Source organism: Mytilus trossulus, chromosome 7 (assembly GCF_036588685.1).
Source record: "Mytilus trossulus isolate FHL-02 chromosome 7, PNRI_Mtr1.1.1.hap1, whole genome shotgun sequence".
NCBI classification, from domain to species: Eukaryota; Metazoa; Mollusca; class Bivalvia; order Mytilida; family Mytilidae; genus Mytilus; species Mytilus trossulus.
Genome location: NC_086379.1, coordinates 59,827,577 through 59,853,936, shown reverse-complemented (window position 1 = coordinate 59,853,936; position 26,360 = coordinate 59,827,577). Strand labels below are relative to the sequence as shown.

The following is a 26,360-nucleotide window of genomic DNA, read 5'->3' as shown; positions in this document are numbered from 1 at the left end:
TTTAGTGGGAATGAATTATATTTAATAAGGAGAGTTTCACGTTCCCTGGGAAAAGGTCTACGAGGGATCCATAGGTGATCCGCTTGATGGCTAAATGCCTCCCCTTTTCCCAGGTACTCTCATCTACAATGCTCTCTTTCATCTGTTTAAGTTTGTACCTATAGAAAATATAGGAAGTGTATGTACCGAATGATGACAACGCTTGTTATACTACTTGAAAGAGCCGACTAGTTTAACATATCAATTCAAAATACGACAGCATTCATTATTAGTCATACTGTCTAGTGGTCAACGACAAATGGAGCTGTGAATGGAATGCGTCAACGTCGAAATTAGAATGCAGATAGCATTCGTGAAAATTGCCATACTGTCTAGTCAGCAAAGGCAACAAAGAGCTGAAGATGGAATTCGGGCAGAATTCAGGAAAACTGTCCTACTGTTCAGTCATCAAAAGCAACACAGAGCCGAGATAAGAATTCGAACAGAATTCATGAAAGTTTTTATGCTGACGAGTCTTAAAAGACAACATAGTTGAGATTCAGAAAAATTGTCACGCTGTATAGTAATAAAAAGCAACAAAGAGTCAAGATTGGAATTCGGACTAAATTCAGGAAAATTGTCACACTGTTTAGTCATCAAAGGCAACCGAGAGTCGAGATCGGAATTCGGACAGCATTCAGGAAAACTGTTGACTGTATAGCCATCAAAGCAAGAAAGAGTATAGAGATTGGAATTAGAAGGCCGGTCTAACTCTCGAAGATACACTCGCCAAATAACAGTTGATTGTGTGGGGGTGATCAAACTTATTGTGTTCTAACAATACCGAGTGGTACTTTTGCTGTAGCACTTGCATAATGGTTTCATTTTTGTATGAACATTTGTTGAGACACGATTTCTTTCACATTACGTTAAGATGTTTTAGGAAAGTAAAGAGAATGAGTTAGATAAAATGATCATTATCATTAGCAAATTCATTAGTTAAAATAAATGATAAGTTGGAACTTTGATCTTTCATCTGAGATTCTAGAGTGGCTGACCATTTAAAGACACAGTAACTGCCTAAATTCATGTCAATCAAATTGACTTAATCACTATATTTGTTTTCTAACACACTTTAACGTAAATTAGGTTTACAAAAGTTCCATCGGAAACATTGAACAAAAGAATTTAAAATGATTGAACGTTGTTATATTATCTCTTCATTTGTTCATATTAATTATATATTTGAAATAAAATCGACTGCGGTGCACTCGATATGTTTCAACGTGAACCTGTCTTCATATGTTTGTTTCATTCATCTTGTAAGAAATAAAACCCTAAACTCTAAAAAGAGATGGGCCATTGGCTACATTTTAAAATATTATACATATAGAAAACTTGACATTATTATAATTAGCTGCTATTATCATATTCTCTTTGTAATCCACACTGAAATCGAATACATATGAAAACACATTTCATTTTGATCCAAAGTTTGAAACAATACAATCACTATTAACTATATCACTTCTTCGTGCTTTGCATGAAGCATATACTTTCATCGTCTTCATAGTCTTGATCCATTTTGAAACACAAAACGTATGTAAAGTTGTTCACAGAAAATATTTAGAGTAGACCTTGCGCACGCTAAAATCATGATACGTCTTCATCCTAATGTAGCAATACATGTGGTTTACTTTCAGCTGTACTTTCTGTTTGTTAATTATTGTTTAAGTTGAGCTACTGTTTAAAGGCGCCAACATGTAGGATAAATTTTAATGTAAAGAAAGATTATTCACAAAACAATTTTCACACTTGATGAAAATAAATCGTAACAAAAGTTTGTATTTGCTTGCATCTTTTTCACCTTTTGTCGAGTTAAACAATGTTTTTAGTAAGATATCAACCTCTAACAGTCCATTCTGTAAAATATTGAACAGAGCTGCGGCCGCATATTTTACAGAATGGACTGGTATCGACTCTATATCCTTTACCGGTAGTATAAGCGTAATCTGAACGGAAAAAAAATAACTAGTAGGCTCTAAAAGGTTGGTCAAACGTGATGAAAAGCGACCATTTTTACTTCCGCTGGAATGTAAGAGTGTGTTGAATAAGAGAACATATTGTTAGTTTCGGTAGCTTATCTGTGGACGACACAATAATTCGTAATAAAGATTCCTTCCTTACACGAGACATACGATTTTACGTCTCAATTACCATCGGACGTGCATATGTATTCATACATATATCGCAACTAAACGGACCTGCCTAGTGAGTAGTTTGTACCACTTCTACTGGGAACAGTGGATAAATCTCTAAGCACTGGAGAAATATCTGATGCAAAACTCATTTACTTCTGTCATAGATACTGGGAGATATGGTGTGAGTGCCAATGAGACAACTCTCCATCCAAATAAGTAACAATTTTTAAAAATAAACCATTAATGGTCAAGGTACGGCCTTCAACACGGAGCCTAAGCTCACACCGAACAGCAAGCTATAAAGGTTCCAACAAAAACTAGTGTAAAACTATTGAAACGGGAAAACCAACAATCTTATCCATATAAAAATGAGAAACGAGAAACACTTATATAAACCACATAAACAGACGACAATACTTTAATACGTATACCATCAAAATTTGAAAGACTAACGAGAATAAATTAAAAAATTTAAAGCAACATATAGAGAGAAAAAATAGAAAAAAATACCATTCATGAAACAAAATGTTGAACAGCGCCGCAGAAATGAGGAGCGAAATTTGAAAAAGAGAAATTCAAACTCATAATAACGAAGTCGAAAATAAATTAACAAAAGCATGGCATCAAGAAAAATCAATCAAAGATAAACAGCAGTATAAAAAACAAAACAAAGAAAATTAAACAATAGGCAGCACGATCCCCATCAAAAACTTTGGATGATCTCGGGTGCTCCTGATAGGTAAGCAGATTCTACTCCACATATGGTACAGTCGTGTTGCTTCATGTAAGTACCCTGACTCCTCTTGAAAGTTGTAATTCGGTATGTCAATTTCGGGGGGAAAGGGACGGGGTTAGGGTAACGAAGATTGTGGTTGGAACATATTCGTCGTCATCTGTGAAAGAGATATTCCTTAACGGGGTCAACCAAATCGTAATGGCGTTCTTAAATTTTTCGAAGGAATGATTTCAACTTTAACCTTGGAACTCTTTAGTTAGTTTAATATCTTCCTTGTGAGCAGCAACTCTCTATCAAGGAAATCATGATAGGAAACGCAAGCTCTGGAATATCGTATCAACATGGAGATATATACTTCATATGCAACCGCTGCTAGATGGTTGCTACATAGATATATGGAAAGTTCATCATTGTGAAGCTGAAATTATCTGGCTTTTGTTTCAAACCGACCCTCATTGTCGATTTCTAGATGTAAGTCAAGATTTGAGACAGACTTAGCTCCTCATTTATTACACCATACTCATGCAAGTTTCGTCTACATCAGACTCATCAGAGGCGTTCGATTCAAAAACGTTGGTAGCCAAATATAAAATTAAATTAAAGAGAATTGCAAACAAACAAAAAAATGCCGCCCTTTTTTTTCAATAGTGCGAGTATAAAATTTCAAAAAAAAAAGTTGTGAAAAGTACTGTTTATTTGGTAGTAAACTCTTCAGGACTTCTGTAAGTGATTGTTATGTTCTTTTCCCCATTTTAAGGGGGAAAATCGATAAATTGGTCTATTTTTTTCTATGTATCTTTAAAATAAGATTTATTAATGCCCATGTCACACTGTCCCGATTTTTATATACGATGGACACCCGAATGCGAAAATTGTAAGTTCGTACGAAGTTGGTCCCGATCTCGTTAAAATACCAAAAAGTGACCGAAGCAAGTACGATGAATAACGAAGTCTATACGATGGTGCCGAAATTACATGTATATACGATAGCAAAAGATGGACATTCGAAGGTTAACCGAAGACGGGTATTTATGCTTCATATCTCAGCCGAAGCCTACACGATGGATCACGAAGGCTACACGATGGATTACGAAGGCTACACAATGGATCACAATGATAGCGCGATGGCCATAAATAAGGCATCACGCGTTTTAAAGACAATATTAAAGGTATTTCCAGTAACTGAATGTTTTGGTTGATTTCTAAAAAAAAAGTTTATGTATCAAATATGCATATTTAATTTACCATTTTTTGCATGTGTCATATACAAATATAGTGTCCATATTTGTACCCAATATGTTACATACGAGGGGATGCCCCGCTCGGCATTGCTTTGTTTGAACTGTAAAATGTGTGCACTATAGTCTGAATAATCACCCATAATTATGCCCATTTACTGATCTATCTTAAAGGTAAGGTAATGGGTTCGTTGATCCCTTTTATTCAAAAAGAGGTCTTTCCATGAGAATATCATAATAACATAGACATATATATCTTTATTCTCAATAAACCATATACATAGGTATAGAGAAGACATGCAATTATGTACAATATTTACAACAAGACAGAGCAAACAAAATAGTTGCTAATAAAATATCTGAAGTCCATTTTAGCCAGGAGCACATACACCTGTGTTAATAATCTGAACTAGTATATATTTGTTTAGGGGCCAGCTGAAGGACGCCTCCGGGTGCGGGAATTTCTCGCTACATTGAAGACCTGTTGGTGACCTTCTGCTGTTGTTTTTTATTTTGGTCGGGTTGTTGTCTCTTTGACACATTCCCATTTCCATTCTCAATTTTATTTATGAATTTACATAATTTAATCAATACTGATTTGTTTTTTGAAGACATAATCTGTTTGTATTTGACAAAAGGAAGGATGTGGGGAAAGCAATAAATGCGGCAAAATATGAAATATAGAAAACAAAATGGTTATGGAGTAAACATTCGTTTGACAACAACACAGACGATACATTAAAAATCAGAATAATGAAGAAAAAGTTGGTTTCCCTATATACGTGTACCTGCAGTGTTGGTGTACGAGGCGCTTTTATGATTTTCATTATGTTACTTGATATGAAAAATTGACAAAAAATAATATTTTACTTGTAAAAGTAAATCCTCAGCCTGTAATAGTTGCTCTTCTTGTTCAATTTGAATTAATAGAAACAACGCTGTCGCCGTTCTTGTTCTCATAGAATCATATGATATGAGCTCAATATTTTGTGAACGTCTTTCTTAACTGTCGTATTAGACTGACCAGTGCATATCGCGCATGCCACTTCAAATGTATTTTAGCGCGAAAATTAACTTACATTTAGCTGAATTTATTGCCGTCGTAGTTCCATCTTGTCGCCTTCGTACTTTTATTCGATGACAACACGACGGAATTACGAGTTCTTCACGAATTCGTGTTGCCAACGTATGACCTTCGGGTAGCTCCTTGATTCATTCGTGTAGACATTGTAATGTCAAAACTGCCCGATGGAAACGATGAAAACACGAATGCAATACGATGTTCAAAGATGCATTCCCGGTGGCATTACGATGGCTAGGATGGTGATACGAACTCAATACGAACCCTCAACATCGGACGCACCTTCGGGGATTTTTATCTTTTTTTATTTTTATTCTCAAGTTTTATAGGCGCCTTTCCTATGTAACGAACGACAAAAGGTTGCTCAATGGTTAATTTTGCAATGCCTTTAATAGCAATTAGATACACCAAAAAAATCGCTAGAATAGAAGATCCCTATTTTTTCTTTGTTTAAGGTCGTATATGGTAACTTTAAAACAGTCATGTTTCTTTTGTGACAGATATCGTTGTCGCCAACATTTTTCTCTTTATCGATTGGTTTATTTTTCCTGTATCATACCGGAGTCGTACGAGTTGGGTTCATTAGAATTAATATTTCATAGAGACTAAAATATGGCGGAACTAAATTTCAAATAATTATATATTTAAACATCCGGCTCATCTTAAAATTTGTCCCCAGATAAAAACAAAAGCAATTTTACACATGACGCAATGAATATTTCATCGCTAGAATCAACCTGCTTGTCGCATGCATTTAAAAGAAGAAAAGGTTTTTCTGACTCATTAAATATGTACCATCCTACTGGCTGTAATGTTTTATGTTAGAAGATTTATCATGTTAAAACATCTCAGTAACAACAGTAATCACCAATAATTGAATGGCAAAACTCAGTGCGCCGCATTTTCAATTAGAAATTCTTTGTGGAGATAATATATGATACCAGCTATTAAATCATGCTCATTCTATATTCTATAGTTATATTTTGACTGACAAGTTGGCGCTTTTTGTATTCATTGAAAAATTGTTTGTAATTTGATATCTGTGCTTTTGATTGTTGTGAAAAATGTTTTAATGCCTGGCCATTGGTGGCAATTCATGCATGGATGATTTCTTTGCTATTTGTGACAAATCTTTTTAAACCAATGTCTACTATGCGGGAGGAGCAACGTTCTATTTTCATTATCGATATAATTGTGAAATTGACTTTTTACACCTTTTTACTTTAGAAGCGCTTCTGTACATGTTTTCGTAGGATTTTAAAACCAATTGGAACGTATAGCTATTTAAGACTTAATCATAATTATAATTGTGTGGTGATTTTTTTCCTAATATTAAGAATGAAAGTTCTATAAGAAAAACAACAGGTGCCTTCTAAAGGAATTTAAACTCTTTAACTAAATGTGTGGTTTTAGAATTAGATGAATTTTATGAAAGTTAAAAGCATCGAATAGCACAGGTGTGTGGTTTTAACTGGACACTTAAGTGTCACTCGAAAGTTTCTTAAGGTACTACAACAGCTTTGTTAAGAGCTCATAATGTGTAAGAATACTTCTATACGACATTGGAGAAAAAATTCTAAATAATAAAAATCGGATGTCACTTGTTTTCAGGTGTGAATTTCAATGATACAGATTTAATTATGTATTTAAATTTGGATAATAACTCTTCAGCTTTGAAAAATTGTCAAGATTTTCCGTTCAAAGAAAACCTTGGATGAATTAGTTCTATTGGTCTTGTTTTCTTGATTTAGAAGTAAAAACACAGGGAAATGTCGGGTTGTATTCAGTGCCAAATAAGTAAATTTTACAAAATATTAAGAATTGTGTTTTTTATTTTATTATATCTTGGATTATTGACTGAAGCAAAGAAACGAAAAGTGAGCAATGAGACGTACGTTATAGAAAGATTATCTAACTTATTTGGAATTGATAAAGTTCCAGTGCGGATTTTTAATCGGTCTCCTCCCCAATATATGTTGGATTTATATAACAGTATAACTGATAGTGGTGGACTTTTAAAAAGAGATAGTCCTTATCATGCAGATGTGGTCCGTAGCTTTCCAGATAGGCGTAAGTTTATTAATGTTTTTGTTTTATTTTTGGATATATGATATGTACATTGTATCTCTTGCTGACTGCAAACGTAGAAGGGTAAGGGGATATAGACCTGTATATACTTGACAGTGAGAGATCTTTCCGACAGTGTCGAAATGACATGGATTTCAGCAATTTTAGGTCACAGTTTAGCAAATCCAAACAGTATACAGGCCCGTAGCCAGGAATTTCCAAAGGGGGGTTCGTTTGACTCACAAACTCGACTTTAACAGTCACAATTCGAACAGAACATTGACTTTAACAGTGCTTTTTTGTTTTCAAGGGGGGGATGGTCGTCCGAACCCCCCTGGCTACGGGTATGGTATAGTCAGCTATAAAAGACCCTAACAGTTACAATGTACCTTTAATCTTAAGTCCATTCTTTGAAAGTAGGGCTGCACTTTGTGCTATAAATCATACAATTTGCAGAGTTTGAAAAGTTGCTACTGCTGTTGAAATTGCTTAACGAACGTATTTTATAAATTGTACAATTAATAACATAGATAAGAGGGATGTTCTCCTGTTTTTCCATAGTAAACATATCTCGCTTCATATCCTCATTTTCCTTCTTATTATTTCAAGTACATACTACTGTTTTCATAGTTTTTTGTGCTGCATCGTAATGTTTGCCATGAAAAAGATTTTTCGTTGATACGAATAGACCACCTACTTACTACCTTTAAATTTCTGTGTAATTAATTTAATTACCATAACCAATTGTTTTTTGTATGCATGTTTGATAATATTTCGTCAACTTTCATAGCTTACTTTGACAGCTCCACTTATACTTTTTTCTTCAATGCACTTTCTAGACGTTAAATAGATAAAAATCTACATACGATTTATTACGTTTTGTGATGATTTGCCTTGAAATAACTCTTTGCTTCATAACACAAACTGAATAATTAAATAAACGCCTTTTTAACTTTGATCGTGATCATCTTGGGTAAATCATACTGACAATGAGGTATGAAACAATTATAGGGCCATGACGTAACCTCAAAATGACATCTAGTAAAGTGATATCATGATACTTATATTAAATACCCCTGGTTGTCTTTTATAATTTTTACTTTTCAAATGTTTGGCTCCAAGCATTTCTGGTGAAGGCTATCCTATAAATGTGCACCAATATGTACCCAGTAAACAGCCAGTGTTATGACATTAGTTGTGAATCTTCAATCTATTCTTATATTCAGCTAGAATGACCTTTGGTGGGTGGGTCCATCTGCCTTTCGGACCTTTAGGTAGTTCAGAAAAAAAACATGTATTGTTTCCTCAAGTACAAAATGATGTTTATATGTTCGTGTTTAAATTTCCGAAGTGTTACCTATAGTTGTTAATGTCTGTGTCATTTTGGTCTCTTGTGGACAGTTGTCTTATTGGCAATCATACACAATGTACCACATATTCTTTTTTATATTTGAACGTTTAAACGGACAGAAAGGTCTGCGATAACTACTTATATTTCAAACTTCCTTTCGTATAAGTATTAGCGGCGAACAACCGAAATAAAAAAAATAAAAAAGACCATCACAAATTAAGGCGAAAGTTCTACTAAAGTATAAAAATAAAGCCTTAAAAATACTTTCAAATATCTCATTTGATCTTTTTCGAGTGGCTGGATTCACTTTCTATTGGAATTTATCATTCATTTTATGACTGCGCAGATATCATGTCGCTGTTTTATATGTCACATGCACTGCACAGTAAATTTTGTCGTCATGTCATGTTGGAGGGGGGTATGACAAGAAATTTGTTAAATGTCCAAATTTCGCAGGTGTTTGAATTTCCAGGTGTGGGGCATAAATACATTGTAGAGAACCCGTCGTGTTTTCAATTTTAATACTTAAATATGCCAACAAAAAACGACAACAATTAGTGAAAAAGTGTGAATTTTCATGTACAGAGTGCGCTATCACTTTCGTACGGATTACAGTACGTTGTTTATAGGGTATCATTTCTTTAACAGGTGTTAGCAATCGATATGTTCATTAAAATGGCATTTGTATAAGAATTCTCACGTAAACAAAATCTAATTATTTGGTTTGAATGCTACCTTACTAATAAATATAGGTATTACTTTATTTTTCAACAATTTGATTCGTGAGAGAAATTGGCAAAAGAGGAGAGTAAAGAATAGCTGTTCTTATATACATGCGTTCTCATTTTTCAATCAAGTTGGTGTTTGCGTCAATGTGGTCAGTATACAGTGAATACGAATAAGGGAGCTACCATTTGATTTTTAGGGGGGGGGGGGGGGGCTAGGATGAAATTTGAAAAAAATAGGCAGGACAGGAGTTTTGAGTAAAAAAAAAGGCAGGATGAGACACTTGCAAAAAAAAAAGTCAGGATGACAATTTAATATTAAGTCAGGATAAACTAAAAAAAAAAAGAAAAAAAAGGACCGGATAGAGTGAAAAATAAAAAGGCAGGACAGAGATTACAACTAAAAAAAAATGGAGGACAATTTTTTTCATCCTAGCCCCGCCCCCTTTCATAAAAATCAAATGGTAACTCCCTAAAGACATCTGTAACTATCAAAATGGAAAATTGTGAGTTAGGGATAAACTATGCTGGACATCGTTCACAGGACGCAGTTATTATTAATTACAATGTTATAATTATTGATATCCATTTTTTTTACAAAAACATGAACCATACATTTTGAGTATTACTATTTTGAACTTTCAACTAAATCATTTGCGTCGATCTTTCCCTATATCAAAATCAAGGAAACTTTCAAATATATTGTTTGCTTTAATTAAATACATGTAATTAAACTTATTACTTGGAGTAAAGTCAAAAGTGACTAAGAATTCATAATTTACTTTAAAACGGAATCATTCTGTCTAGACCTACTGTAGCATCATACATTTTAATAACCTCTCACCCAACCTTTGTGTATACTGACAATTTGATGTTACATTATAAATAATAACTACCGACATATAAATTGATACTAGATTGGAAATTTATATGAGTTTTATATTTGTTTTGTTACAAAATTAAGAAATACTATAAACATTTTGATAGTCTTCCTTTTTTTACTATTTATTGCAATGTTGTGCTAATATAAACGCCACGGAATGTGATTTACAGCTTTTTTATAACTCATATAGGGCTCGTATCACTCCTGCTTTTATCATCAAGGCAAATTTATAAGTTAGTTTCTGCCGTTTTAGATTCGTGATAAAACCCGTTATTATCAAGATAGCTATTTTAGAATGAAAAATCATCAAGTGCGTTTGAATAAAAGACAACCGCAAAATCTCAGGCATTTGAACCGTGTATGTTTTACAAATTTCTAATGTCAACTAATAAAGTACATGTACATGTAGTATTTATCTATCTTACAAATGAATGACCAGTTATTGTCTATTCAAGTTCAATTGCTTCATTTTAATCGTCATAGACTCAATCTGCAAGCTACTCTTAGATATATTAATTTAAGAACGATTTTGTGCGCATTTTAATTTTAAATTCTTCTTATACTGGTTTTTACCAATTGTGATCCAATTAGACTTGGATCTTTAACAGAGGGAGAAACTCCAAAGCATAGGTGATGCCCTTATGTAATCACTTTGTCTAAAGCTGTGATGTTAACGTTCTTTATTTGGAATCGAATAATAGGTTGGGTGAGATAGACCTAGATTGTATATTCCATGTATTTATAACTATCATATTACTACCGTATATGTCCCTTTAAAACTGATCTATGATTCTCAGTACCACTTACCTCCTACGCTGAAATTTGCCTAAAAAGTGTGAATTCTTTAAAGACTATTGGACATGTTGTCATGACGTCGAAGAGAAACAACAGGTATCGGGAATCATCCTAACTAAACTCTATGGAGTATATTTGTTCTCGAAACATTTTTCGCCATAGACTTTGGACTTATTAAACCTAAATTAACCATCAACGAATTTATGAGATTTTTGCGTTAAACCTTTTTCTGTTTGATTTGTAAACTAAAAACAGCCTGAAAGGTTATTTGGGTTTCAAATATGCTACTTTGTTTATCATAATTGTAACTGCCTCCAATTTTCAGAAAACATTTTGGATATTTTAGCTCCACTTAATACAAATATAAACATTAAGATGCAATTATCATCAGTATTTTTACCCATGTACTGTATCAAAAATATACAATCAATTAAGATCAAATTTATTGAAAATCTTATAGCAAGTCAATTATATGATAAAGAGGTATATATAACCTAAAATAAAGAATTATTTTGATCTAAAACATTAACGCAATCATAAATTAAAACCGTTAGTATAATAGTCGTACATAATTATTAACAAATTTCTGACAAACGGCATGCTTATTTTTAACTTAATTCACAATATGCTTCGAAATCGCTATCCATAATAGAATACAGAGAACACAAAATGCAAACAAGATTTTGTAAATTGAAACATTTTAAAGGTTCTTAGTAACAAGGTGAGTTTTTATTGAGCTGATGTAGTACGAATAACAGAAATATTATTTGCTAATTAAAAAAGCTCAATAACAAAGTTAACAGATATATATCATAGCGAGAATAAATTGCTATATCTGTTGGAAACAAATTTCTGTAGATTTAAATAATTACACCGAGGCTATTGTTAGTTCAACTCTCAGCAATGTTGCCGCCAAGTCCCAAGTACCACAAGATAACTTCAAATCAATAGCAGTCGTAAAATAGAATGTTATTACACACAAATGCACAGCTATCAAAATATGAATATAGGCCAATGGTAGACAATTCCATGCAGCTGACGTTTTTCCTACGTTTCTTTTATTGAACAGTGAAAATTATTTTTTCATTGTAAGCATAGTCTTTTTAATTGTTATGATCAGTGTGTCCCGGGTGAGTCTTGCGCCTAACGTACCTAAAGTTAAGCCTGGTATCTTTGATGAGGGTTTGCTGGATAATTTTAACAAATTTTTAACTTAAAAATTAACATTCCAGCTCTACTGATTGCGTATAAGTAGATTAATTCTTATATGCAGTAATATGATTTTTCTGAAGGAGTGGGGGGTGGGGGGGGGGGGCTTTCTTTTCACATCGCTCTTGCAAAAAGAGAAGAAATATTGAATTATAAAATATTTCAAAGATACCCTCAAATGTTTTAATTTTTTTTTTAAGTGGCTGCTTTTTACTATTGGAAATTAAAAACATATTTGCAAACATATGATATCGACCTTACGAAAAGCTTTTGTCTCTTTCCTAAAAAAAAACACCAGAATATGTCGGCTGGGTTTTCTTTATATGTTGAGTAATGATTGTTTAACTTGTTGGATAATGTTTATGATAACTTTCACTATATAATTGCTTAAAATTTCGCTCGAATTGTTTTGTAAGGTTTATATACAACTTAACCGCAAAGTTAGTGATGGAATTCAGCTTACATATTTTAATGACTATCTCAAAATCATTTAAACCAAATCGCGTGCCAGTTTGTGGTCGCGTGCCCGGCTGATTGTTTTGGTTGTGTTTATCTTTTAAAATCTGTGTATGAATAGATTCAAATTATTGTGAAAACATTTTTGTACATTTATAAAGTTTTTGGTATTTATGATCATAATGATAACTGAAATATAAGAGTGAGGATGGACTTCTAAAACTTCGACCACTTACAAAGAATTTGGAAAATTTTAGCTTGTGTGATATCTTGCCTACATTTTCCTGTTGTTTCCAAAAATGGGGCAGACATTCTTTTTCCTAATTTTTTTTTAACAAACTACAAGGAAATTTCCCAAATCCAAACGCAATACCAAAAAGAACTTAGACTGAAACTGTTCTTATATAAACTTTCAATGGAATGCATATCCATAAGCCCAAAATATTTGGTAAAAATATTTCGTGTCTTTCCTAATTATTTACAATCGTAATAAGTGCAAAGACCACCTTCTACTAAGTACAGCAACTCAAACGCCAAACGGAGTACCGAGTTGGATGTTCCTGTTAAAACTTAAAATTGGCAATTCCTCAACAGGGCATGATATTATTTAGACATGGGTACATACTTTATATACCTTTTCCCTGTATATATTTCAATCAAATTACACGGTAAATAAATCAATTTATAAAGTATTATATCAATCGCATAGCTGTTTTAACGGGTTTTCAATTTTACAATGCAAAAACTGACATTACAGGGTTTAAATGACTTAGAAAAATTTTAATTGACAATTTACGTAAACTTATACTTGACTTATGGAACCCAAATCTTTTTCAAAACTGAAAATTAAATTAAAATATTTGTATTCTCTACCCAAACACGTGTATGTTGCAATCCGTTTGTTTGATTTTTTTGTTTACATATATAATTATTGTAAACACTTCAAAAGAAGAAAAGCTGATCAACAGTGAATGAAATTTTTAAAGTATATAAGATAGGTATAAAAACCGTTGTTAAAATATTTGTGAAGAATCATTTTCGACAGGTGTTAAACTACCTGTGGGAATATACTCTAATTACAGCGTGTTTGCTTAATTTGGTCTTTAAATACATACAAGTATGGGTAAAATGTGAAAATTAACAAAACAAGAAGATTATTGAAATAGCAGATTTATCTACTTTCAGTACAACCTTTAAATATTATATGCTTGATTCAGAAGTTAGGAAAAACTATCCGAATACCTATAATAATTTTGCAAGGAAAAAGCACTTTGTAACAAAAAATATTGTTATTCACTTCAAATCATTAATGCATATTACCAATATTAAATACATGTACCACATAGGATATGTTAAACGTGATGATTTTAATGTCAAAATATGTTTCATTAGTGTATACTTTTTTTTGCAAAAGATGTCAAACTGATACAACTAAAAATTCTTGGAGTAAAACATACCATTTGAATACATTGCATATCAATTAGCATTGTCCCTTGGTGCCTCTTGCAGTTGTGTCACTTTAAATAGTACTAACTCCTCTGCACCAGACACGAGGGTGACATGTATACCAGCTATGTGCAACTTCTTACCATATCTTACCATATCATTTATGTCCCGACACACATTTTAATATGCACCCACCATGCCATATAGCACCGTCCCTTGGTGCCTTTTGTAGTTCAGCTAGATATATTTAGCCTACTCACAGTATTCTTGTTTGTTACTTTTCAGAGGTGTGCCTGAGACAAAGGTTTCATATATATACTAATATGTGAAAACTGTTGTTTCTTATTTGTGTTTGTAACTATGTATACTGTATTGTTTATTATATTTGTAAAATAATAATATTACATTGATATTATATTGTGCTCCTTGCGAGCCCATTTTATGGAAATAAAGCATCTTCTTCTTCTACATTGATTGGTTATTGGGGTTAACGCCACTTTCAGCTCTTGTGCAAGTTTGTGTTCGTGGAGAAAGTCAGTTTACCATGAAAAAAACGACTTCCAGAAGGAAAACTATCTAATTGAGATCACAGTCGAACGAACCTAGACAAGAGCAGGGTTCGAACTCACAAACTCAGAAATTTCAGTCTTGTGACCCATTAAAAAGAACTTCAAAATTTTGAAGTCTTTATTTCATACGCGTGTGATATATCTACACATGTACATCTCACATTTATATTGAACACGTCCTTACTAAAAACTGAGGAAGTCTTCCACTCTTATTATCATAGTCCAGGTTACAATTATTTTCAAACAAAAATAAAACACTATTTATTCATTATATCGAATGTAATTGTGAATGATGTGTTTTTAAATTACTTTGCACCAAATTTTATCAAGCCAACAACGTCCATTTTCATATTTTTTTAGAAGAAAAAAATCCTGAATTGAATTTGGAATCTTAGTTTGACAAAGTATTTTGTACAACTTCATTTTTTACTGTCTAATTGATACGATTTTTTACTGTCTAATTGATACGATTTTTTCATTTTCTATTTTTCTTTTCTTTCAGAATGGACTCAAAAGATGCATTTTTATTACAATGTATCATATTTAACAACGGAAGAAAAAATATTAGCAGCAGAATTCCATGTTTTTAAATTACGACCAAAGCCTTCATCGTCATCAGAAATCATTCCATCATCCCATGTTATAGAGGTAAGTAAGGAAAAACATAAAAACTTATATCGTTGATCATTGCACGTGAGTGCACGTGAGTGCACGTGAGTGCACGTGTGAATGTCTCAGGTGCAATACATTTACACCTCATTAAAAATATATATAGATGAAGTATGAAAAAAATACTGTTTTGGTGTAATGTTTTAAGTGAATTTTTTTTTCAGTGTTGTCCTGGAGCCAAATCGCTGTGAATATTTGTATTGGAAACACATTTATTTAATTGACATCAACTTTGAAATCATTTGATCATGAAGAAATATAAACATGATATACTTTTTCAGTTTCCTTGTTTCTAATAAGCTTTATCGTAAACTTTATTTCCATTCATTTGATAAATATACCAAGCACTATGTGAGATTTCATAAAACATTAAGTATGACATCACAACGGTCATTTACAACTCTGCGTCAGAAGCAAAGAAGCGCTATGAATCCCGATATAGCGTATAATTGAAGAGCAAAGGTGAGCAATACACCACAGATTGTATTAAATGTTCAGACACACCAATCAACATTCTCTACAAATGAAAAATGAAGACGTATTTCTCTCTTGACAAGTAGACTTATACAAATTAATCATAACTGTTATGTTCTTAAACTGTATAGTGAGTATGTTATAAGGTAATGTCCTGGTTATACTCGAAGGAAATCAGGAAATTAAACAAGCCAAACATGTAATTTGGAATATTTCATATTTATGTTTATTATACTTCACGTTAAAATGCCATATTTTGATTGGCTAAGACGAGGGTGTCAATTTACTCTATCACATGGCTGAGCGGGTGACAATTGTTTTTAATGTTACCCTCTCGTCTAACCCAATCAGAAATCGACAATTCAAAGAACAATGAATTGAATTTTAATACATCAAGGAATTAAATGCAATGCTTAAGTTCTCAGTAAGTTTTGGCTCAGATTTTATAATCGACTGTTAAAATAAATAAAATAAAACATCTTGCTTGACTTTTTTTTCTAATGTCCGTAACGTTGTTATGAACGTGACGTCATTGAAAATACTTTTAAAATAAAAGTAATCTGTAATAGCTAATAATGATAGGACACACAATATAATAAATTAAATAACACATAGCTGAGAGGGTGATAGAGCAGATTGGAACCCCTCGAAAAGGCATTGTCAACCTTGGCTTCGCCGCGGTTGACAATGTTTTCTCGGGGTACCAATCTGCTCTATCACCCTCTCAGCTATGTGTTATTTATATATTGTTCTATAGCTGACTATGGATTTTGCTCATTGTTGAAGGACGTAGGGTGACTTGTAATTGTTAATTTCTATGTCATTTTGTCTCTTGTGGAGAATTGTCACATAGGCTATCATACTTATATTTTTATATTTGCATATTTCGTTGTTTTTCCATTTGAGTTTGGTTATAGTAGCTAGTAGTAATCAATAAAGAATTACTATTTTACATAGGTTTGAATATATATGGTTGGTTCTGTTCCTTACCACTAATGGCTAATAGTGATACTACTACATGCAAATTGAGGACTATAACGTGTTTTACATAGTAATATACCCTGCTTAATATCATACAAGAAGAGTCCGATTTAAGCATTATGATCAACACGGTTGCAGTCCTTAGAAAGCCATATCTGATTGGTTGATGTTTGCTCATTGGTCTGATGAATAGGTGCAGATATTTTGTCCTTTTCTATGTTACCATCTGACTTCTCAAAAAGTTTTTGCACGTTATTTTCTTTCTGACTTCTCAAAAAGTTTTTGCACGTTATTTTCTTTAAATGGGGTTTGTATTTTCTTTTTTTAGGATATGACTTCTTTTCTTATTTCAGGTAAAAATATATCAAGTTTTAGATCCAGACAAAATTTATTCAGCTGGAGGTATAAAATTATTAGATGCCAAAAGAATAAGTGTTCATACTCATGGCTGGTTAGTTTTCCAAGTTCAAAAAGCCGTGGAGCAGTGGGTAAATGGCTCGTCGTTTAATCATGGTTAGTATTGTTGAAATATATTGTAATCAAGTATTAAATTTTGATTGGTTGTTGGTAATGGAATCTTTGATCAGCAATGGATTTTATTAAAGTTTGAAACTTAACAACACTCATCGTACAAGAAAAGTTTGTCAAGGTTTTATGGATTTCGATGATATGATATTATCAGTTATGCTTCAATATACATGTGACCGAAATCAATCATATGAAGCTACACAGTACCAGACACCGTATTGGTCTTGTTATTAATAGAAAACATGTATTTTAATGTTACTACACAAAAACGGTTTTTCAGAAAACACTCGTTGATATGTGCAATCATCTGAATATAATATCAAACTAAGATGTGCAACTGTCTTGATTTACAAGATCTGTCTAAATTAAATTCAGTAATTTAATCTATAACCCCATGAGGTTAGTTTGGGGTCCGGAATTACAACTCGTTTAGACAGAATAGAGCATTGGGTGATTTATCACGGAACTAAAGCTTTCTGTAATAGCTATGATTACAAAATTAATAGGTTTACTCTAAGTATTATTTATGAAAGAACATTTCCTACTATGAACATTGTATTATTTCACAATGTACATTTCATAGCCACAGAAATTAACATAGAGTAATCGAAGCATCCCTGCATAATTCCTTTATCCCGCTGTTTTAATGGCACATAAACGACTTTTTAATCAAGCTCCAAAAACTCATTAAATGTTTTTCTTACTGTGATTTGTAAAAGAAAACGTTTAGACTATTGTTGGGTTGAAATTTATCGCTTAATGTAACATGAGGGTTAGGTATATTAAAAAAGACACACTGGAAGGTAACTTTACAACTAATAATAAATGATATATTAAATCGAAAAGCCATATCTTTTTATATCTAAATTTTCAATTTCACACATCTTTAATCAGTGTTTGTATCTATATCATGCTTCATGTTATCCACTTATGATCTTTCTTTCAAGAATTCAATTACAGCTTCAACAGAATTTTATAGCAAGTCATTACATTGTAAGGCAGTGATATCGACCTTTGTAAGATTGCACTGAGTTTTAAAGTTTATATACTGAGCGCACTGCAATTTATTCTTACACACCAACCAAATAGATGCCATAGTTGACATCGGCAGGTTGATAAAGGTTGAACAGCAGTATACTACTGTTGCCTTAATTTAGGGGTAAATTATTTGAATGGTCAGTTTTTGTCAACATGGTCAATGTCGTGTCATCTTTTAAATAAGTTTTTTTTTTTTTTTTTTGCAACAACTTCTTTTAACTTCTGGAGAGTATTTTATATGCAATATGGTTCAGTTGGCTTATCCGTCGTTGAGAACAGCACCAACGTCCTAAAATGTAGAATTGCTTTGCAGAAATGCAGTCGTATTGGCGTCTTAAGGAGATACGCTACTCAGTTTCAAAATAACCAGCTTTTCATAAAACTAATATATATTGATAGGGGATGAATGACGGAACCAAAAGTGAGAAAACATATAGGTCATTGTGCTTGTTTTCGAGATATTGGCCAATGCAATTTTGGCTGGAAAATGTTCTCTCTTGATTCTTCATATCTTTTCCATTGACCAAAAATGTTCTAAAAAACTATCAAAAAATAACAAAATTTTTATGAGACTTTGACTTAATGTTATGTCTAAAAATTATTTTCTACAAAACTTTCAGTTTGGATTGTAATACTATGAATGAATCTGACGAACATATCAAATATTGAATTTATTCTGTCACATGTGACCTACCGAATTGGACATTTTACCGGATGTGTAATAACATGAGCAACACGATTGGTGCCACATATGGAGCCAGATCTGCTAACCGTCCCGGAGCACCTGAAATTACCTCTGTTATTGATGGGGATTCATGTTGCTCAGTATATAGATTTCTATGTTGTGTCTTGTGTACTGTTGTTTTTCTGTTGGTCTTTTTTTTCTATTTAAGACATGGCGTTGTCAGTTTATTTTTAGCTTATGAGTTTGAATTTGCCTTTGGTATCATTCGCCTGTCTTTTAGTTAAATGTATTCCTCGAGCATCTCATCTCCAAAAAAGACATCATGTATTTTCTACTTATTTTCAGTATTTTTATATCATACGATATTAACTTTGTACTTTAAATTTCAGGCTTTTTGGTGACCACAACATCACTGAGCGGCCAGCATGTTAACGGAAGTTATGTCCGATTTGCCCAAAGGCGTGAACATCACGAAAGTAAACAACCTATCCTTGTTGTCTATACAGATGATGGACAGTTGCGGCATCCAAATTATATATCACCAAATGATGAAGGTAAATCACCTTAAATATCATCAACGTATTCTAGCAACTTCTGTTCTCCGTTTTTGGAACCAAATCTTTAATTTTCGATATAATATCGCATGCCCTGATAAAGGTTGCTATATTGCCCGTGTTATTCTCAATATAATTGGACAACAAATCAAATGTTCTTACAATTATGTTTGAATAGGATGTAAAGATAGTAATGGATAGGACTTCGTCAGTGATTGTTAAATTTCTTCGGTAACTTTCTTCTAATTGCGATACCCCGCCCCGAAATTGCAAGGAACAGCTTCCAAAAACTAATTTTGTTTTCATGTTCAACATGAAATGCTATGTTCAAATACTTCGCCCATCAACTTCCTGTTTACTGTTTGCTATGAATATATTGTTCGTGCAATGACCTTGCATGATATTCTCATGATCTACAAATCAGATCATCCAACAATTTAGTATCAATATTTACGTGAGCATGCCATAGCGTGTGATGCATTGTCACAACCATTGCTCTTCGATCGCCTGTTTGCCGAACTCATAAAGCGGGTTATCATTAGTTAGCAATACCTCACAGTTCAATATGCAGAACAGTTTAAACCAGCTCAATTTGACACATACCACATACGGGTAGCTAATTTATTACGAAGTAAGACTTTTCAATAGACAAACACTTAGAAATAATAGCAAACATCGTGTAACTTAAACATAATGTTACTATTTCTTTATATGTCATAATACTGGGTTAAAACATGTTTTATAGTGAAGACGATAGGACCCATTCCAAAAATTATTATGCAGTAGCTAATAGTACATGCATGTAAATATTAATCAATAGATGATAAATTGACACATCAATTCGGGTTTTCAACGTTTTTCACCAAATAAAGGCAGCAGTGATATGCCGCTGTTCGAAATTCAAAAATCGATTGAGAAAAAAAACAAATCCAGGTTAGAAACTAAAACTGCGTGAAACACTTCATATGACAGTTCTTGTCTATTCGTTTTTGATGCGTTTTGTTATTTGATTTTGCCATGGGATTATGGACTTTCCGAATTGATTTTCCTCTAAGTTCAGTATTTTTGTGATTTTACTTTTTTCAAATATAAGAGGAGAACTACGACACAACAGAAACACAACACTTAATGTAACACACACAGAAACGAACTATAATATAACAATGGCCATTTTCTTGACTTGGTACAGGACATTTCAAGAAAAAAGGTGGGTTGAACCTGGTTTTGCGGCTAGCCAAACCTCACACTTGCATGTCAAAAAAACTGTCTACACACTTCACAAAGTCTGTGTTCTTTATCGTAAATAACGTAAATGACGCAGATGAAACGACCAAATATTTTTAAGTCTTGGTTTTCTACCTTGTTGGAGACCGAAGCTACTATCGGAAGGTCTTCATGTTCATGGCCTGCACACTACCACCTAGTCCCATCGGAGTGGACTTAAGAGTTGGAGAGGGGTAAACTTACGAAATACAAAAGGTAGCTTGTTTATAAAACAAAAATGCAATTTTCCTTATTTATAATTGACAACATACGATTAGACAGGATTCTTAATCATATTATTAATGATGATCATATCTAAAATTTCTCACGCAAAAAAAAAATAAAATAAAACTTAAACATTTCTTAAGAGACTAGACTAAAAGATAATTGTTTTCACTTTCTTGTGCCAATGAAGCTGTTTATAACAGGTTTAAATGAAGAAATTCCCACTGTGTTGAAGTCACATTTAAGTGTTAGGGAAGAGCATCTTCAGCTTAAATTGAAATCGATAGTGCATCTATCATCCTAAGTAAAATCATTTTGCTGTTACTTAACAGGTTACGTGTGGGTTTTAACGGAAGTTGAATTTAACTATCACTCACAGAATACATTTTGCCGATTTTGACAGACTTTGCCAAAACGTTTGCTAAATAATGAAATTTTGACAAAAACCAAAAACATTTGTCTATATTATGAGTCTAATTCAGTCTGCATAAACTTTTAAAGATGACTGACGCCACTTATCAACGCTTCTGGTTGCGTTATAATTCCTTTGATTTCTAACGTTTACTTTGAAAATAAATAAACTACACGTGCAATACGGAATTAATTGTCTATATCTACATGATATTTGCGTGAAATCTGCTCTGAATCTAATGAAAGGCTACCCATTATCCCATAGCAAACTATTTTATTAATATTTCTTTACTTTTAAATTTATTAATTGCCTTTGCGTTTGTAAGTTAGTTATTGCATGTGATTTAATATATAGGAGCTGACGCGTAATTTTTGTGTGACTTAATGCTACATTTGATGTTTAAGACATATAATTCAAGCTATTACCAAAGATTTAATGAACGCAAAGTTTATTAGTGAATAAATTTGAGAGTTTGGTGCAGCTTGAACTAAAACAGGAATGTCACACTTAGACCTGAATCTATTGTCTCATCGTTATTCATAACTAAACCATATTCCTAGTAATACTAAAACTGTAAAAACGGAAATAAAGCAAAGTTATATGAAATGATCTTTTTAACCATATGTGAGTTGAAGACCATGCGATGTATGTGTTGCCTACTTGAATCTTTTTCAGTGAGTCTCATATTATATTACTTACATAATCTTATGAAAATTTCCCCCCCCCTTCTCCTCTTTTTTATTCTGAATGTACATATATGTACGAACATGTTCAACTGCAGTGTGCTTGAGGTATTTTTTTATAAAATGATTTTTTTCATGTAACATATGATTAGTACATGAACTTGTATTAATATGTCGAAATTTGCATATAGACTGCAGCTAGCATGGTTGTAATTGAAATTTTATGATATGGGGTAAATATGGCTTTTTCTAAATCCATAGCCCACATAGCGTATAAACTTATCTTTATCCTTGAATAAAGTTTGCCACATGAGACGTTTTAATAATCGATAAGATCGCCGTTTTATTACTTGAAAATTATTATAAATTAGAAATATGTTAACCCTTTTCTTATAACTCCATTAAATGAATGATATTTGACCTCGCATTCTGAACGAAAGTGATTCACCTTATTTTTACAATGGTTTTCATTTATTTTCTAAATTGAAGGTTATTATCTTGTATTATTTACTATCTTTCGTTTTATTATAGGTAATTGCGAGTTCATAACAACTGCCAGAGATATTTTTTCCTCACCTCATTGATATAATAAAAAAAAATAACCATTGTTACATATTTAAGGTTCACTTATTTACAGTATGCTCTTAAATCTTATTTTTGTCGTTCGTTTTTTGTAGTAATAAAATAACCTCTATAAAAAGAAAAGTATTTTTGAACAGCGGTATACTAATGTTGCCTTGATTTCCTCTAAATGTATTCCACATTTGATTTAACTTTAGAGAGAGCTTGATGTATTTACTTTTTAAGGTTCTAACCAAAGTATGGCTGTCTTCTAGATGTATGACAAAATCATATGCCTAGAGATAACTAAAAGCTCCAGTTTTGATAGATTTTGGGACATTTTGATATTTATCTTTTTATCCTAAAAAAATTGTTATGAGGACTAACATTATCAAACCAACTTTTTATTGAGAGTAAATATCCAAATTATCCTTTATTCATTTTGGTTTTAAAGACTTATTGGATGCAAAATATGACAAATTGTAGCTTTGTTTTAGGATTGTTTTGTAAAATGGTTTAAACCGTATTATAAAGTCAATGTATAGGAATATTCAAATATAAATTTCCACTCCGTTTAAACATCTTTCCTATTTTGACCCTGTTAAGGATACATATACATTGTTTACATTTTTTATACAAGGTAAATTGGACCTTCCTCTTTACATGAAGAATTTGTATACTCTTATATAAATTTATTTATAAGTCGTAGGGTCTCAATGCATCAGTTTGTGCTTTTTTCAGATTACCTTGAAATAAAGATGGATATAGAAAGACAGGAGAAGAAAAGGAAGAAACAAATGAAAGAAGCAATAAGATTATTAAACGAAAAAGATCGTGAAGAATTTGAAAATGTACATTTAAATAAATTACTTGGTATGTCAAAAAGAACACGACGTAGTGCTGACACAGAATCTAAGGATAGTAAAAAATCGAAACGTAAAGGAAAAGGAAGGAAGAAAAAGAATAAATTGTCCAAAGCAGAGAGAAGAGAAAGGAGGAAGAGAATGCGAGAACAAAAGAGAGCAGAAAAGAGACGTTTAAAGAATGAAGGAAAATTGAATAAAGAAAAACGTGGGTTAGATTATATATTATATGACAGAAGACGACGGAATTGTGGAAAAAGAGAAATGTATGTAGATTTTGATGAAATTGGGTGGTCTGGTTGGATTATTTCACCTAAAGGTTATAACGCTTATCATTGCAAAGGAGAATGCCCATTCCCACTGGGACAAAGTCAAAAACCAACCAATCATGCAACAGTTCAAAGTATTGTGCATGCGTTGAAGGTTGGAAAAGATGTCTCCACGCCATGTTGCGTTCCAAATAAATTATATTCAATAAGTTTGTTGTATTTTGATGATGACGAGAATGTAATTTTAAAACAATATGATGACATGGTGGCTGCAAGTTGTGGATGTCACTGATACTCATCTATATATAAATACTCAGTGTGTTTAATAGCCAGCCGTCGCTTCCGTTATCATGGCTATGGCTTAGAATCACGATGTTTTCGATGGAGTGACGTCAGAAAAAAATCAAATATGCCGATTTTAAGAACACGTTTTTGCCGGCACATTTTTAGTGTGAAGTCGATGAATTGTCGCTCAAATGGGATCATATAAGCCAAGAGTTATTTGTTGAAATACAGCTGAAGAGTGAACCTAGATATAGTTCAGACTTTTCGGCAGACAATAAAAACTACAATGGAGTACAAAATGTATCTGGCTAGCAGATACATATACTACATCAACCAATGTTGACGACATGTCGGCTAGAAACAGAAAATAGATTATTTGTGGTAAATGCTTTTAGGTCTTACCTTTTGAAATATGATAGCACGTGTCTTTGATGTAAAACTTATTATACATCAGATAAAAACTGAAAGTGCTCATTTTAATGTGATAGTGAACGTTATAAATCAAGCTATACGTGTTAAATGTATAGAGAGAACAGACAGAGGTTCTACCCCTTTCTTTAATGGTCAATCAATGCCTCACTGGGTCGAAAAAAGACCTATCATTGTTGAATTCATCAAAGATTTTAGTTGTGTAAAGTAATGAGTTTATGTAAATAGATATATGTAATTCACTTGATAAAGAAGAAGAAAACCATATTCGTTTCGTTTATTTGAACAGGAGAGTTCAAATAATGATAAAACTTTGGTTAGCTAGTATGCTTATCTGTTAATTGTTTTTATTCATTTATAGTCGCTCAGAAAGTTTGCAGACACGGAAGTCTGGTTCGTATACTTAATCTGACGAATAATACATTTCCTAAACTTTCCACCAATCATCTCACTTTAGTCGATCTTTTTAGTCTTTTCTGTCAATGTATAAAACTGCTGTTTAGTCGATTGAACAATAATATTATCAAAAGAATGAAGTTCAGGATTTATAGGTTTGAAATGTAACAGGCAAAAAATCACCCTAATTTACCACCATGTCTTGTCGATCGAAGTTATTTATTGATATCAACTAGTATAAAACATAATCTGGCTATACCTTTATGTCCCTTTGGTTTTATTTGCTTTTCTTTTATACATTTTGATAGAGTTCTTGGTAAAATAAAGTAAACAGCCGAACTTCTATTTCCTCTTGTTACTTTCTTTAATGATAATTGTTTAAATTGATATTATTTTGTATTTCCGTCGATTTCTTAAAACGTAAACATGTGATACGAAGTCCTTGTTGTTAAAGTTTTACATCTTTAAAGTGTGAATGTGGCTTGAATGAATTTGCAATTTCAAAGCTTTGTAGAAATGGAGAATGATGGTAAATAACCCTGTTTTCTTTTACAAAGAAAACTACGTTAAATTCATTGATAAAAAACGAAATTAAACGCTATCTGTGAAAGCGAACCGTTTTTTAAATTAAAAATAAAGTATGTATTGTTAGTGTATAGATTTAGTATAAATGTGGGAAGCTGTGCCAGTAAATTGTATGTATCCAGTTCAGTATATGTTAGAATTTGTTGTTATATGTTATATTGTTTACTGATGCTTTGTATAAGTTTGTTTTGTTATGTCAGTTATAATTTAAAATGAATTAAAACGTCAGAACTAATTATTTAGTAATTAATGTAAATTAATATCGTCTTCTTGTTTTCGTATAAAGTTCCACTAGAGGTGAATTGTCAAACTAAAATAGGTAATTTGACTGTAATGCTTTCTGTGCAGGATTTTATCGCTGTGTTGCAATTGAAGACCCATTGGTGACTTTCGGCTGTTGTCTGCATTTGGTCGAGTTATTGTCTCTTTGACATATTCCCGATATCCATTCTCAATTTTATTTGGTATATGAGGATAAGTGAGCTGTAGTTAATGTGGATGCACATACGGTGTATATCTAATTTAGTTTTTTGGCTTCTTAAAGGTAATAGTTTGATGCAAACTAAAAGACAAATTAAAAGAGTTGGTATTACTTTGCTTCATAAAAAAGAATGGCCAACGTAGGTACAAGTATCTTGTCTTAGGGAGGGATAAATCCTACTTTGTAAAGAATCACTCTGATTCAAACAAAAAATTCTCTGAAACCGATATTATCAAGATGCTT

General features: G+C 32.4%; 1 protein-coding gene across 2 annotated transcripts in view; it reads left to right on the top strand.

Moving 5' to 3' along the window:
- LOC134725447 (bone morphogenetic protein 2-B-like) overlaps positions 1 to 25,871 on the top strand; it is a 37,375-nt gene extending 11,504 nt beyond the window's left edge. The window contains exons 1-5 of one of the 2 annotated variants that reach the window (XM_063589265.1): positions 6,253 to 7,305; positions 15,239 to 15,384; positions 17,214 to 17,373; positions 19,501 to 19,665; positions 23,551 to 25,871. In XM_063589265.1, the coding sequence (XP_063445335.1) occupies positions 7,005 to 7,305; positions 15,239 to 15,384; positions 17,214 to 17,373; positions 19,501 to 19,665; positions 23,551 to 24,233 (1,455 nt within the window). In that variant the 5' untranslated portion in view covers positions 6,253 to 7,004 and the 3' untranslated portion in view covers positions 24,234 to 25,871. Of the gene's footprint in view, positions 1 to 6,252; positions 7,306 to 15,238; positions 15,385 to 17,213; positions 17,374 to 19,500; positions 19,666 to 23,550 lie in introns of those variants that run through there. The other variant, XM_063589266.1, reaches the window with a different exon arrangement.
- The last annotated feature ends 489 nt before the right edge of the window (positions 25,872 to 26,360 follow it).